At 39.0% G+C, this 16,939-nt stretch overlaps 1 protein-coding gene across 2 annotated transcripts; it reads left to right on the forward strand.

Annotated features, from left to right (window-relative positions):
* The first annotated feature begins 7,914 nt into the window (after positions 1 to 7,914).
* trpc4b (transient receptor potential cation channel, subfamily C, member 4b) lies at positions 7,915 to 16,710 on the forward strand. Of its 2 annotated transcripts, none has more exons than XM_026376379.1 (11): positions 7,915 to 8,023; positions 8,323 to 8,717; positions 9,460 to 9,978; positions 12,260 to 12,596; positions 13,435 to 13,574; positions 13,854 to 14,173; positions 14,288 to 14,483; positions 14,586 to 14,780; positions 15,041 to 15,082; positions 15,164 to 15,253; positions 15,350 to 16,710. In XM_026376379.1, the coding sequence occupies exons 2-11, from the start codon at positions 8,340 to 8,342 to the stop codon at positions 15,875 to 15,877; spliced, it is 2,745 nt and encodes a 914-aa protein (XP_026232164.1). In that variant the 5' UTR covers positions 7,915 to 8,023; positions 8,323 to 8,339; the 3' UTR covers positions 15,878 to 16,710. The 2 variants fall into 2 exon arrangements, with proteins under 2 accessions (XP_026232164.1, XP_026232174.1); XM_026376389.1 differs by having other exon boundaries at positions 12,260 to 12,440.
* The last annotated feature ends 229 nt before the right edge of the window (positions 16,711 to 16,939 follow it).

Raw genomic sequence — 16,939 nt, forward strand, 5'->3', positions numbered from 1 at the left:
CCCATTAAATACTGTACATGTATACCTGCATGTATGCGAGCTAATTGTAAGGAATTCATATAAGTGAACTGAATTCGGCTAAAGCCAACATTCAGCACAGAAGCGTATCAGCAAAGTCAGTGAAAAATAATGAATAGACTGATTATGTTTCAGTTGTCACCGTTGTCACACGGACAGTGTTTGTTAACTGATGTTGGATTGCAGAAGTAAACGTTCAAATGTGGCCCTCAGAACTATTCCCTGCCTTAATGATGTAAACACAATTTATCTCAGTTACGAGAATGGTTATTGTGTGCCAGCGTTGCCTAGTTATGAAAGCGAGATCTTACATAACATAATCAATCCCCAGTAAATCCATAACTCTGTGAATGTCTCCAGGAACTGTTGGCAGCTGGTACACTAGAAACCTGATCTAAAGTTTACTGTTGTGAATAAATATATTTTGTGTGTGTACTGCAGTTTGTAATTTATTATGTGCAGATTAAACATGAAGTGTTGGCACAAAAATGCTGAGAGTCATTGCATACCTAAGAGAAGTGAAAGCAGTGATCAAGATGCCAGGAACTGGGTCAGAGGATTTTTTGGCAATAACAAAGATCATCAATAAACATTTAACCCAGATTTTCACGTTGGTGGGAAGTTTATGTGCTCCTCAAACAGCTTCACAGTAATTCAGAGAACTAGCATAATTTTCCATAACCAGGGAAAAGGTCAGTACACTTGCCATTAAGAGCTACAAGACAGACAGGAGGTAATATAAAATGCTATTAGTAGGTTGAAGCCTTAAAATATGTGCTCCAGGATTTTGATAGGGAAGAAAATCTCTCTCTGCCCTCTAGTGGCAACGAAATTAAAAAATTACCTGAGATTTGTACAGTGTTAATTAACTGTTCGCTGTTGTGAAAATTACTGGTGTCACATTAAACAGGAGTACCTGCTAATCAGTCTTTTGGTAGATGATAACATTTTATTTCCATTTGGTTTGTGCCTATAATTGGAACTGTTTGGGAACTCACTAACCAAGCGTAGGTATCAAAACCTAAAGATAAATCATGCCTCACCCTTAACAGAAGGTACAAAAGTAATAATAAATATAAATATTTGTTTGATTCAGTTTACAGTTTGTTGGGACCAGGAAGAGGAAATATATTGCAATAGAGGTCACATCCTGCAATCTCGCCCTTCCAAAAATAAAAACACAGCACATGAACTGACCTTAAGTTAAATTGACAAGTGTTATGGAAGGCAACTCCATGAGGAAACTCTTATCTCGAAAAATAAATAGATAATATTTGAAAGGTGGCCACGTCAGGAGTGTCACATTTCATGAAGAATAAATAGAAAAGACACTTTGCTGAAAACTCCTTGGGGCACAAAAACTATACAACAGCTGCCTCACAAGTGCTCTCTAATACTGAAATAGGACAGGAGACAAAATGGGAAGCTACAGCATGTACTGATATTCTAACAGATCTTTTCAAATGCCACCATGGTCACTTTGATCTTAGGTGTGCAGTTGAATTAAAATTTAAAAATCTATTACTGGGTTGAATGAGCTTGCTCAGTACAAATATTTTTGTTATTTAAGTATATGGTTAAAGTGGTTTGATGGAGAATTCTGTGGTGATAAGATTCAATTCTTAAGTCATTGTTTTATACTGTAGAAATAAATCAACATTTTGCATGGTCGTCTGTGTCTCTAGGTCAGTCTGGTGATGCACAGTCAACCTGTCCAGGGTGTAGCCAGGTGCTTGCGTTGACCATCATATTTCGCCCACTTAATAATTAGGTATAAATAAATTAAGAGCCTGGAATGTGGAGTCAGGTTGTTAAGGAGATTCTGTCATAAAACCTCTCTCAGGCAGAAAGGGGACCCAAATGCAGGCACACAGGATTAGAGGGTTCAGTGGTTCTCAGAACTAAGCAGGGAGATCGACAAGCAGGGTCAATCTGAGAGCAGTCCGAAACCGAGCAGGATTACAGAGAGGAAGAGATGAAGGTAAAGTAAAAAATAACAATGAAAATGAATGAAGTCTGGCAGATTAATTATGTAATGTATGTATGTGCGGGCAAAAATGAAAGCTTTAGCCAGGCAGACAGTCTGGTAAACAGCCTGACAAGCAAAAACTGGCAACAGGTAACAAGAAAAGGGTTTATTAGCTAATGTAAAGTGTATGTGTAGGTGTGGACAGAAAGGCATCTGGTGGTTGAGTGGGAAATGACAGGAACAACTGTCAACTAAATAGAAACCATCCCGGGACAAACTGAGCACATCTACCAGTAATGACACTCCTCTTGTCTTGCATTATTATGTGTTCCATTTCACAAATGTTTTATACACCATCTCAGGCTGAGTTACTCAATTCCAAAGTGATTTTAACTTGTCTTTGCGTCCTTCCTTTAGGCAGGCTAAAGTGTGATAGTTGGAAATGAAAGTATACTTTTAACCACATTAGAAAATGGAATGAGTGAGTTGGCTTTTAAAGTGATGTTGTGAAAAGTATAGTGAGCTAATTAGAGCCATTTAGCCGAGCTTTATAAAACCACGATAACCCATAATCCAACTTTTAATGTAAGAGGGTTCACAATATATGATTTACTGTATATAAAAGGTCCAATTAAAAATTATGACTGATCATGACATACAATATTCCCTCTGTGTACTGCTAAATTAGATGGTACTAGTATAATTGTATTGATCAATGCGCATCTTACCAGATTGCCTTGCAGATGTCTAGCGATGAGTGTGATGTGATAATAGCTGCAGTGATGATGACAACAATCACACATCCCGTAAGTGATGAATTCTGTTCATTCAGAGGAAGGGGGACGTATCTGTGTCTTCTCACACACATACAGTATCTGGCAGAATCACTCAAAAACACAAAAAACACATTTGAATACACGCTAATTACAATCACTAGGATGAAAAGAAGGAAACAGTGAATGTGAACTTGTGATTCATGCAGCATGACGCATGTTAAAACACATTTTTCCTTGCAAAAGTATCCTCGTTTCGGTGGCAGCAATTGATGAAAGTGAGCCGTTATTGTCGGAAGAGCACTCAAAAAACTTGAAACGTATACATGTTAGATAACGAAATCTGTCACCACTGTAATAATTAATTTTCATTAGTCAAACCTGCAAGACTGCTCCCATTGGAGTCTTTTCATGACGGCATAAAGCAGGAAACTAAACACGCCAAACCTTGTTCAGTGTGTCACAGCCAAATCTTTTTCTATAAAGACCATGGACCATCAGAAGAAGAAGAAGAAGTAGACCGTCTCAAAGGGGGAAACACATAAAGATCTGGTGTTTTTTGTTCTTCTTCCCTGTGGAAGAAAGAGGCAGGTTGGCAAGAGGTTTCTTAGCAACTGTGCATGCTCACATCAGCCAGCGAAGAGCTGGTGTTAAACAGCCTACATCACATTTCAACGTCCCCCAAAACTCTGTTGGTAATAATTTCTTTTCAATTTTCAATTTGCAGTTTTTCAGGACTCTTGTGAATATTTATGAGATTTAAAAACAGTCATTGTGGTACAAAAAAAAAAAAAAAAAGCAAGACTCAAAGATTGACCAGAGAACAGTACAAATCCTGGGATCTTGGATTCCTAAAACATCCTTAAGGCTCGAAAGAGTAAAAGAGGCGAGTGTGGGGATTCTGTGCTTGTCCTGTGAAAATCCTTATGTGAGAGCCCTTTAACTCTCACACAAGACAAATCTAGAGCAGTCTTCTTTCATCTGCGCAATTGGCCAAAATTAGGAGCATCCTGTCTCAAAGTGACACGGTGAAAATAGTCCATGCATTTATAACGTCTAGACTGGGCCCTACTACTAGGATGTTCCAATAACTCCCTAAATCACCTCCAGTTGATCTAAAATACTGCAGCTGGAGTATTGACCAGAATTAGCAAGAGAGATCATACTTCTCCTTCTTTAGCTTCTCTCATTTGGCCCCCCATAGAATACGATTTAAAATCCCCCCTCTTACATACAAAGCTCATGATGATCAAGCTCCATCGTATCTTAAAGACATCATAGCACCATAATATCCCAATAGAACACTTCACGCTCAGTTCAGAGCGGCTCAGAGTTCAGGTGTACTCATGGTTCCCACAGTTTTTAAAAGTAGAGTAGGAGGCAGAGCCTTTAGCTATCAAGCTCCTCTCCTGGGGAACTAGCGCTCATTATGGGCTCGCAGACACCCTCTTTATTTTTAAAACTTTCCTTATGATAAAGTTTATAGTTCGAGCTGGCTGTGAAACATGTTTCTGTTTGCTGCTGCAGACTTAGACTGCTGGGGGACCAATCTTCATGCACTGAGCTCCTCTCTTCTCCCCATGTGCCACAATTAATGTCATTAACTTTGTGTCTTCTTTCACCTTTCGTTGTTCTTCTTCTCTGTCTCTCTTTCTCTGTTACTTCCTGCAGGTATCTCTGACCTCAGAGGTGTCTGTTTCCACTGTGCAGGTACTAGCCCCACCAACCCGACCAGTGTTTTGAATGCTAATCGCCGAGACTGTATCTGCTTGAGATTTATTCTGTTATAGTTTTTTTCTCAAACAGGGGAATCTGTTGGCTAAATAACTGTAAGATTTCGATTACTGTGTAAAGTGTTAGTTATTTTTGTTGTGATTTGGTGCTATATAAATAAACCTGCATTGAAATAGTTTAATTAAGTTAAAAATATAAATGTTGCACATGCTTTCATTCATGTTTTTATTTATCGGATACATATAAAATGTATATGTAAATATTTTCAGGAGACACCCCACCACCATGCAAAGCAATGGGGAAACATAGACAATGCCAGACAACATGCCAGAATTACCTATTGTTATCACATTAAATAGTCCATCTCACCTGACAAAGACTTGAAGACTGCGCCCTCAGCTTAAAATTCTGATGCCCAACCACTGAGCTTTCTCAGCTCTCACTGAGACTACTCCCGTTATCTGAGTTTTTACTGTTGCTGCTTGTAGCTCAGTGATTTGGGGCTGATTCAGCATGGCGAGTTGGCAAAAGAGAGGGACCACTCTGACTGACAGTGACAAAAGCAAGCACATGACATAGTTAGTGTTTTCATGGACTGTGGTGATAGTGATGTGACAGTAGTAAGGAGACGCTGCTTTGTTGCGTATATCTTCAGTCCTAGGTCCATACAATGGCGACCTGAATCGACATAACAGTCAGCGTTTGTCGCCACTAGTTTATTGATATTGGCTTGATGTGCCTTTAGTTTTCCTCTCAGCACACTGGCTTTATGCTTTAGTTCTTCTGCTCTAAAATTTTCCATTTTTAAATAAAAGTTTACAAGTTACAAGAAGAAGATACACAACGACTCCACCAGCGCAGATTCCCATCGTGGCTGGTAAGGTTTCCAACAATTAGAAAATAAAACTCTAGCTGTTCCACTCAACAATGTCTTTGCTCGCTTCCGGATGAATGCAGCAGACACTGGAATGACACTGCTGCAAACTACCAACAATCATGGTATACCCACACTAACAGAAATTACACGCATCATTAATACATGTCTCACAATTAATATCTTCCTCACCATATTTAAAAAGACCTGGATTACTCCATTGCTTAAGAACCCTCCTTTGTAGAGAATTACAGACCTGTCTCTTTGCTTACATGTCTGGCCAAAACCTTTACTCACTCAACTTTGTCATGACCCACTTCCTGACTTCTGGGTTTATGTCAGATCACTATGTTGCTCTCTGTCATCGCTATCTTTCCCCCTCTGGCTTGGACCTAGTCTGCTGTTGGTACCTGCCCGGCTCCTCCTACTTCCTCAGTGGAAGCACCTGCTCCACCATGACTCTTTGCATTTTTACTCCTTGCTAGATTGTTTTCTTTCTGTTGTCCATAGACACTTACCAGCATCATTATGCAGTCCAACAGCCTGTGTTCCTCACCTGACCTGTTTCTTGTCTCCTGCAACAGCCTGTTTGGGACAGTCCGGTCCCCTTTTGGTACTAAAAGTGATTTCTGAACATTATTTCTGACCTAATCTTCTGTCTCAGGTATTTGTTGTTTGCATCTGGAATTCATTGGCTTCGTTTGATGTGGCTTTCCCTGATTTTCAGATGTTTAAATTTGTGAAAAGATTCACATTTTTGGATTGTGGGTATTGTATTGTGTCCTCCAATTATTGAAGCTCTGGATTTTCTGCTGAACTGAATCTATTTTAAAAGTTTATGCATGTGTCTTCCACTACACAAAGTGCTCCTGCAAACTATTCACTCGCTTTGTTCTTTAAGTGTGTGACTTTTCAGCTGTGCTGCCAACCCTCCACTGAATTTCACCATTTTACCTACTCACTGCTTGCTCTTCATCTGTGCCTGCATCAAGTTCAAAGCCCCGACTGTTGCCCAGAAAGTGGTCAACTCAACAGCACCGGCTTACCTGAACTCCCTTATCCAGGTCTATCTCACTACTAACTTTCTGAAACTTGCTGAAACTGAACTCTTCCGAATCTGCACTTAAAAATCAACTTATTATTATATTAAATCCACTCTTCCTCCCACTTTACAGGGCCAGCAGGTCAACAGTCCTCCTCACTGCACTGTTCCATTATGAACACCAGGTGATATGTGTGAGGATTTTGCTTATAGACTAGATCTGCATTTAATAAGATTATATTCAATATAATGGTTGTCAGAGTTAACCTGGGCCATCAATCATGTGGATAAAGGAACTTCTGCCACCTGCCCCTAGGGATTTAGGGATAAATCTACTCTAATGCTCCACTCTGGAGGACAACAAGACAGTATTCAAAGACCTGTCCTTTACATTGTCCATACCCATGACCACATCCCCGTATACATTTCAAACACTATTGTAAAGTGTGTGAATGGCATTTAAAAGGTGAGGCTAAATAAATATAAAAATGAATCTACATACAGATGAATCTGTCTACAGAGAGGAAGCTCTATAAATTCCCAGAAAGGTGTTGAAAACAATACGACACTCAAGTCCTCAAAGCCAAGGAAAAGATCATCGGTTTCAGAAGAGCAAGGTGAGGATCCTGATCCTGAACAGTGGAGATGCAGAGGACAGAATGCAAGTTTTCAGTGTAATCCTGATCAACCCAACAATATTACCTGCAACACGAGCTGAAACCTGTATATGTCTGTAGGTTTACAGTGCTAACACACAAGCGTTGCCAGTTGATTTATACAAGTAATTAGTATAACATATACATACAGCATGTGCAAATGTTTGCAGGCAGCTACAGGGTATTCAAACTGCCTGGATGAATTGTGTTTATTCGAGAGTATATTTGTGTATTCTTGTTGTTTTATTTACATCCTTGTCCTTGTCCACTTGTTTTCTTGTTTTTCCATTTCCTCAGCAGACCTGTTCACCAAACAGATGCAGCTGAGGTCAGAGATACAGGATGTTATTTTTGTCAAGTACTGAATACATTTAAAAGAGCAGCATCAGCCCTTACATTGCTTACAATAGATCTTTTTTATGTTTTAAATAGTATTTGATATACTTTACACTTAAACCTGCTCATGGGCTATTGAAGAGACTTATTAATTACGCACAAATAAATAGCTGTGATAAATTAATCAAACCACTGAAACTGGGTGAAAAATGAAAATGGTTTGCATGATAAAAGGTAAACTGTAGGTCACTGGATTCATTAGTGCTAAATAAAACCAGTTACCAATAATCCAGCAGTTAGTTCGCGACACCTGGGTTTTGGAGTGAAGGTGCGCGTTAATGGCTGAAGCTGCGTTTAGAGAGTTGTGAGCAGTTTACGCACCTTTGGTCATCAACAGCACCGAAGAGTGTATTAACATAGAAATGTCTGGATCAATAAGATGTCTTTAAAATGCTCCTCCAGAAGAGAGAGCGAAAGGGGGTGGGAGACTGAATGACATGCCATTAACTTAGTGTCATAAGATGAGGATCTGACCGAACAACTTTCCTCCTCGTCAGTGGCGGCTGCTGGTTCTCGGTGGAGGAGTTCACGACTAAATCAGTGGAGAGAAACAGGAGGACGGTAAAGTTTCTGGTTTTCTTTAAATCCTGGTTATTTTCTCAGATAGATTTCCGTTTCATATCGTTTAGTCTTCTGATTTGAACTGTTAACTGTGGAAAAAAAGGATTTGAGCGTGTTTTAGATTTAGTTTATGGGAGTGGATCTATTTACCTATTGCAACAACATTTCTATTATCTGATGATGAATTATAACAATTAATCATTTATCATTTCAAACAGCGATAATAAAGCTGAAACCTCAAAGCTGACCTCATGTTTTTCCTCTTCCATTTTGTCTTTTGATGTCTCATCCATTCTCAGCTGTCACTGTTGCAGCAATGTCACAGCTGTATTACAAGAAAACTGACAACTCCTCGTACAGAGACCGCATCCCTTTAAGGATTGTGCGCGCCGAATCGGAGCTCTCTGCCCTGGAGAGGGCCTACCTGGGGGCTGTGGAGAAGGGGGACTACGCCAGTGTTAAACAAGCTTTGGAGGAGGCAGAGATCTACTTCAGGATCAACATAAATTGCATCGACCCCCTGGGACGCACAGCTTTGCTCATTGCCATTGAGAATGAGAATCTGGAGATCATTGACTTGCTGCTCAGTTATAATGTGTATGTGGGTGATGCCCTGCTGCATGCCATCCGTAAAGAAGTGGTAGGGGCTGTGGAGCTGCTGCTCAACCACAAGAAGCCACGTGGAGAGAAACAGGTACCGGCCATTGATTTACATCATATATATGCAGCTTTTCTTTACACAAATGTTTGCTCTCATTAAGGTGTGACTTACTGTAAGGTAACCATTTTAACATAAATATGATGATTTACAGTGTTTGCACAGAAAAAAGGACTCAGCGTACACAAGTACAGTGTGTAGTGCTTTAATCTGCATCTGGGATCATATTTATAGTCTTTAGTGTTAATTAAACACAGATAATAAAGACAAAAACAACTTTCTGTCTCTTAGTTTGAGACATGTTTATTTTAGAAATCCAATTCCTATTTTCCGCTTGACAGTTGCAGCACTTTGTCTTTTGATGTGTTGCTTTGGGTCTTTTTATTTCCACAGCCTCTACAACTGTCTGTGTATCAGCGAGTTTGATAAAGGCCTCAGTGGCGTTCAGCTTCTTGACATCTTTGTAAATTTGTTTTTCAACGCTGCCGGGTCTCCCCGTAATGGACTTTGTGTGTTCTGCAAAGGAAAATAAAAAAGATTGTAGTCGCTTCCAAACAGGAAGATATTTTGAGGTCAGCTGAACCACAAGCCATTAGCTGTGTTTGCTGTTAGACAAGATGGTCAGAGACCCGAGAGATGAAATTAGACCCGCTCAAACCAGTTGCTTCAGTTCCTGTAAGGGTTTAAAAAGCTGTGTTGTTCTGTGAACTATTTCATTGTATAATGTCATACTGTAAACATATTCTTTCTTGTCTGTGTCATTTGCTTTCTTGAAAAGGTCCCACCGATTTTGCTGGACAAACAGTTTTCCGGCTTCACCCCAGATATCACTCCAATCATCCTTGCGGCCCACACCAACAACTATGAGATCATCAAACTGCTTGTGCAGCGAGGTGTTTCCATACCTCAGCCACATGCTGTACGTTGCAACTGCGTGGAATGTGTGTCCAGTTTAGACGTGGATGGCCTGCGCCACTCACGCTCTCGTCTTAACATCTACAAAGCCCTTGCCAGTCCCTCTCTCATCGCCCTCTCCAGTGAGGATCCTTTCCTCACGGCTTTCCAGCTCAGCTGGGAGCTGAAGGAACTCAGTACAGTCGAGAATGAGTTCAAATCAGAGTATGAGGAGCTGTCCCATGTGTGCAAACAATTTGCAAAGGACCTCCTGGACCAGACCCGTAGCTCTAAAGAGTTGGAAATAATCCTCAACTACCGTGATGACATCAATCCTCTGCTGGATGAGAATGCTAACGATCTGGCACGACTGAAGCTTGCTATCAAATACTGCCAAAAAGAGGTAAGCTCTTTGTTGATAGCAATCAACCAGTAAAAAATGTTTTCATGGTGAAACACAAGTGAAGAAATATGCAGGGGTTTGTCTTGGTAACACAGTCAGTGTTTTTAAATACACATATACCACAAGGAACAAGTATAAGTAGGTGAGAACATGGACAAGATGACAAAAGCAGTGCCAAGATGAGCTGTAAATGGCTTGAGATGGGTGGAGATGTCCTTTGGGAGTTTAGAAAAACATGTAATTGTTAGGCTGGCTCTTAGCAATGCATTACCCTAGCCCATGTAGTCCCATGACGATGGGATAATTGGGGATAATGATGGAATAAGTGATGGCCATTTCCCTGAAATACAAACTCATAATATTTTAATTAGGGAGGGAACATTTTACTGTCTTTTAACGTCTTCTTTGGAATACATATCCCTTGGATCAAATGCAATGTTGTGAAATAGATCTGTATATTAACAATATAATGCAGTCAGTCTATCCCCCTGTTAGAAGATACACAGTCTGCAGTGTTTTGGTTTTTCTCTCTGACTTTGATGAGACAGTTGGAAATGTGAGATGGAGGATCAGTGTGACTGTCAGCGACTCCATGTGACACAATTGGTATAAAAGGTTTTATAGCTGATTTTTCAGACCCCATATCAGTGGCTTTTGTTTAACCATATAGTTTTTAACTCACATTATATGCACACTCCCACTGATGATGGCCAGCATTTAGATATCTGAAAGAAAAAAAGAATTCTTCTGTAAAATATGTTGTGACTTCAGACTTTTTATAGCATTTTATCGTTTTTATTTCAGGTACTGAGAGGTTGAATAAAACATTATAAGACATTTTGTGGCTTTGTTCACCAAACACCTCCAGACTACATAACTTCAGACTTCTAGTTTTCAACAAATGTTTTAAGTAGGGAGTAAGTACTGCCATTCCTTAAGCTTCAGAAAAATGGCAAGTGAGTGGTTGTTGTGTATTATCAATGTGTTAAATTGTGTCTATACACTGCGTTGAATTTCATTGTCCATTTGTCCATTAATGCTAATGACCAGACAAACCGCACACGTCCTTAAGCTGGGCCATTCTGGGAGATTGCCATTTTCTATGTCTCTAAAGAAAAAACACAAAACAGATGTAATGGACTGCACAGACCGCCAGCACTTACTGGATGCCCACGTTATTAGTGGCATATAAGTGTTTGTTTGATGTATTCAGTAGGGACGGTTTCCTCTGTTCTCCTGCTACCTTCTGCTCTCCCATCTTGAAATATTGTGTGGAGGTTTGTTTTGGTTTGTTTTTAGATTAAAATGTGTTAGGAGCCATAGTGGTAAACAGAAATTGTAAAAAAAAATGCTTGTATTTGCCGATAAGAAGTTGATTATTGGATGATTAAGTTTAATCTTTTATCTAGGTTTAAAATTAAAGAAAACAATGCCACCATTGTTAATCCTATCTCCCAAAAACTGCCCAAAAAAGTATTTTCTGTCGTATTGATTTACATATATTTCTAATTAAATAAAGTGTTTTAAAATGAATTAACTAGCTTACAGCATGTCATAGGGAATTTTTCCTTATTTAAAAATGTCCTTGTGTCCAAAGTGTCCAAAATCTGGTGCCTCCACCTTTGCCTCCAGTCATGACAAGTCAGCATCACAAAAGGACGGACAAATGTAAAACATGTAAGATTGTAGGCTGACAGATGACCTCATCAGCCACTGTTTAATGCTATACAGCAGCATAATGTGGATCCATTTGGCCATGATTTGGTTACACTGAAATTAACTTCCATTGCACAGATGTCCAGCTGAAGATTATATCAAATTTCACAAGCAGTGAAAATTAGTACGGGAAACAGATTTGACAAAGTCTTGACATGAAACTGTTGACTTGATATTTGCCTCTTTTTTTTTTGTGCGATGGGGGAAAACTTTCCTTTTACTCTAAATGCTGCATTTGCTGTAGGAGCAGGAGGCTGTGTTGCACTTTTTGGCATTTTAACATGTCTTAAAAAGTTTGAGACTTTATGTAAAAACAGTACATAATAAATATGTGTAAACTCTGGTTCATGCATAACCCAAATTTCTGCTCTGGCACTTCCTTATATAAATCACTGGTCTAGCGTACTGGGCAAATACTGTACACATACTGGCATGTTGTTTAGTAGTGATATATTGTAGTGCAATGCAAACCAGAACACTATAATTTCTGAAATCCGTTCAGAAATGGGATTTTATAAATTTATAAAACATTCATCACCTTTCTTCCTTATTTTCATTTCCTCAGTTTGTTGCTCAGCCCAATTGTCAGCAGCTGCTGGCATCTCGGTGGTATGACGAGTTTCCAGGCTGGAGAAGGCGTCACTGGGCAGGAAAACTCATCACCTGTGTCTTCATTGGCCTCCTCTTTCCACTGTTGTGCATTTTGTACCTGATCACACCAAAGAGTCGCTATGGCTTATTCATCCGTAAGCCCTTCGTCAAATTCATCTGTCACACAGCTTCCTACTTGACCTTCCTCTTTCTGCTCTTCTTGGCATCGCAGCACATAGCGTCTGCACCCATGGACTGTCAGGGCCCAGCACCTACTGCTGTGGAATGGATGATCCTGCCCTGGGTGCTTGGTAACAACAAACATACACTCACTCTCTGCTCATCCTCATTGTTATTGTAGAGTCGCACACATTTGAAGAAAGTCAAACAAACCACTCCACAGTTTGGGGGCACTAAAAAACTCTCTTGTTTTCGAGGGAAAGATAAAATAATTTTTAATATTAAATACTAGCCACTGACAAAGTTAGAAAAAATGATTCTATCAATAAATTAATTAACAACTGGAATAAATGTGTCTGTCAAATTATCCTTCCATCAAAGAATTCTTTGACTTTGTTATACTATGTTGAGGCGTTTCTTCCCTAAATAGTTCTTACATAGTTTAAAGGTGCACTTTGGGTCATTTTTATGGCTTCAATGAAGCTCTGTTTATTGAGTTTGGCATAGCATTGTAAAATGGAGTGATAGCCTCCCTTCTTCAAGGTTTCTTTTATCCCTTTCACACATTTTACTACCAGTAAACTACTTCACTATGCTTGGCAGATGGCATAAAACACCTCTAGCATCTTTGCTAGAGGAGTGTTTTGTCAGAGTCTACATCTCACAAATATTCTTCTTTGATATTGAGACACTTCAGACTTAGTAGGTCAGCGTCCTGGAGTTGCCTCTTCACTGTTGATAATTATTGATGATAATTGGTCTCCGTACACCCATGTAGATACACCATTCCATTAAAAAAACTATGCCAATAGCTGTTTTTTAGATACAGAATTTCTTTCCAACATTAACAGTATCTACACTTTAATTTTGATTAATTTTATGTTATTTTAAAAAAAAAGAACATTTTCAGTGAAACAATTTACACGCTAACTCATTTGATAGCCTCTGTTGTTTGTTGATCTCCCCAAGGATTCATATGGACTGAGATCAAACAGATGTGGGATAGTGGTTTCCAAGACTACATAGAGGACTGGTGGAACTTAATGGACTTCATAATGAACTCCTTATATCTTGCAACCATTTCTCTGAAGATTGTGGCCTATGCAAAGGTACTTTATATTTTACAGTGCAAGGGAGTCAAAAGTATTCTGACCTTCACACAACATTAAACATTGCAGCTCTTTAACTTAATTATTATTGGGGTCAATGATCCCAGCTCTTAACTTTGCTTCAGTCTAAATCATTTTTTACCTTTAAGATGAAAATTCTAACCAAGTGCCATCAGTGTATTTTCCTGTATTTCTCAGTAGAAAAGCAAGTGTAACAGTGTTCTAGAGAATCAGATGACGGTTTATGCATTGCCCATCTTTCCTATTTTCTTTTTACAGTACCATGGACCCAAACTTAGAGGCAGCTGGGAAATGTGGCATCCAACTTTGGTGGCAGAGGCATTGTTTGCCATTGCCAACATCTTCAGCTCCCTGCGCCTCATCTGCCTTTTCACTGCTAATTCCCATCTGGGCCCCTTACAAATCTCACTCGGTCGCATGCTCCTAGATATCCTCAAGTTCCTCTTCATCTACTGTCTGGTGCTTTTAGCCTTTGCCAACGGCCTCAACCAGCTCTACTTTTATTATGAAGACGAGGGCTCAACTGATCCCCCCTGCAAGGGCATTCGCTGTAGTGGGCAAAACAACGCCTTCTCAACGCAAGTTAAAGTTTTTAAATAAATTGTCCGGGACAAGTCATTGTGTTTTTTTAATAATTAATATGTTCGTTTTGCAGCAGTACATAGTGTGATGTATGGCTGTTTGTTTTTTAGGCTATTCGAGACACTGCAGTCATTATTTTGGTCAATATTTGGCCTAATTTCCCTCTATGTGACGAACGTGAAACCAGACCATGAATTTACTGAGTTTGTGGGCACCACCATGTTTGGCACGTACAATGTGATCTCCCTGGTAGTGCTACTGAACATGCTAATTGCCATGATGAATAACTCTTACCAGCACATTGCTGTGAGTGGACTAGCTTACCTAATTTATGGTTTTACTTGACTAATTTGTCCTGGGTTCCTTTGAAAAAGGTTTTAATTAATTGCTGTTTGTTTTTCTTTTCAGGACCATGCAGATATAGAGTGGAAATTTGCAAGAACAAAACTGTGGATGAGCTATTTTGAAGAGGGGGGTACTTTACCATCTCCATTCAATATAATACCCAGTCCAAAGTCAGTTTACTATCTATTCCGATGGATAAAGACATATTTGTTTAAGAGACCAAGCGTAAAAAGACTCGAAACCTTTGACACCTTGGCGGTAAGGAGTTTCCAGAGATTTGCTCTAATGTATTTTGTCACCACTTCATTGCATAGATTTTCATTCATTGTCTGGTATTATGGACTCAAAGTGGGTGGTCCCAAAAGAATGAGGATTAAATTAGATTATGTGTTCTCTTCCGAAACTGAATATGTGCTATAATAAGGCCTCTTACTGAGAAAGTGCAAGTAAAGATTCATGCTACAATTGCCAATAATATGTTGCTTTGTTAATGGATCTTTATCTTTTTCTTTAATTAGAGACGTGCTGCTGACAATGTAAGGTTAAACCATGAGTATCAGGTAGCAATTTGTTTTCTATGATGCACAGCAATGATTTCATTTTAATTTATCACATCTTATATAAGAAATGTCTTTTTTTAGGAGGTTTTGAGGAATCTTGTGAAGCGGTATGTGGCTGCAATGATCAGAGATGCCAAGACAGAGGAAGGGTTGACCGAGGAGAATTTCAAGGTACAATTTACTCTCTTACCATTAACAACAATGTTTTTTTTTCATACCTAGTTAATTTCTGCTGTTGTTTAATTTATGGTTATCAATAATTAACAGGAGCTTAAGCAGGATATCTCCAGCTTCCGCTATGAAGTCTTGGGAATGATGAAAGGTAAATCTCCTAGTTGGGTATCAGGTAATGTGGCGAGCTCTACCTTGGCTTACCCGGGGAACTCGTTCAAATATTCTCCGAAATTTCCAACTGAAGACCCTCAACAGAAGCTGTATGTGTTTGATCCAATTCCTACTACACTTCAACGCAGAGCTGCCAACACCACCACCTCTGTTTGCTCTAACAGCCTGGCCAATGGTTTAGTTGTTCCATCCAAATCAGAAAAGACTCAGAAAGAGCTACCAAAGGACTCAGAGGCCGGGTCAGTCCAACGACCAACCAGAATCCCTTCTCTGAAATGTGAGGAAATACATTCATTGCCTGAGGAAGATACTTTGGGATCTAGTGGACATAACCAAGACCACATTAAGACAGAGAAAGTAATGGTGGAAGTCTTAAAGGACATTCAAGAGGTCGACCATTGTGGCAGAGAACAAACAAAGGAAGTGAAGAATGGGCCCAAGAAGGTATAAAAAACAAAAGTGAAAGATCTTAATCATGATAGAACTTCATTTTTTAATACATTTTTACACCCTTCATGTACTATTTACACTTCCAGTTTATTGAAATTTCTCACTTCAAAAATTCATACAGTTGAATTGTATTTTCAGCTTCAATAACCTTGTATTCTAACATATATACAGTAGATAATGGTATAATGTTGTTATGTAACTTCACATTATATTACCACTATCTAAAGAAGTACGCTCAGGGAACAGATAATTTTATTATGTTTTAGCCGGAGCAATTAATTCCCAACACCCTGTTGCCTATGTTTGACTCTTCTAACTTGAATGCACTTACCGTAATATGCAAAAAAATCTTGTGTGTTAAAACTTTATCTGTGTCATATGTTCACAGTACTTTCTGGTAAAGGTAATTATACAAGCATTAGTAATCGGGAAAATTAACATGAAGTAAAATACATTTTACTTTGTATTTAATGTGCAAGGATACTTGCACAATATGTAATGTACATTCATTATCCTGATTATGAAGCATTAACAAGCAAAATACGCCTATTTTATTCAAAGATTACAGCTTCTCTTCTACTGGAGCGTTAACTCCTCTAACCTGTTATGAGCGGGAGTGGGAATGTTTTACTCGTAATTTTGTTGGGAGTAAAACATTATTCTCCTTTTAGTGAGCAGAAGAGACACCCAGTCTGTGCGTCAGCTACTTTCATACCTTAAAGGAATAAGGGCCATCTGGGGTATTAGTAATGTGCTAATACTGTACTGTGCAATTTAGCAACTTGTGACATGTATTTAAATTATTCAGTGATTAAATAAAAGTGAATGCTTATTTAAAAGTGTTTTGAATATTATTACATACTTTACAATTCATACTTTAGCTCTCCCATTTATTTTGTTCACTTTCTCTCTTCATCTTTTTCAGTTTCTCTAATCTCTAGAAACTAATATTAAGAAAGTATCCGGCACAAATACCAGTAAGGAAACAACAGAAATGTTTCATTAACTAACCTTTCACTTGATTCTAACAGCTGAGTGCTTCTCTCTCATAGGGTTTACTGA

Source organism: Anabas testudineus, chromosome 13 (assembly GCF_900324465.2).
Source record: "Anabas testudineus chromosome 13, fAnaTes1.2, whole genome shotgun sequence".
Taxonomy (NCBI): domain Eukaryota; kingdom Metazoa; phylum Chordata; class Actinopteri; order Anabantiformes; family Anabantidae; genus Anabas; species Anabas testudineus.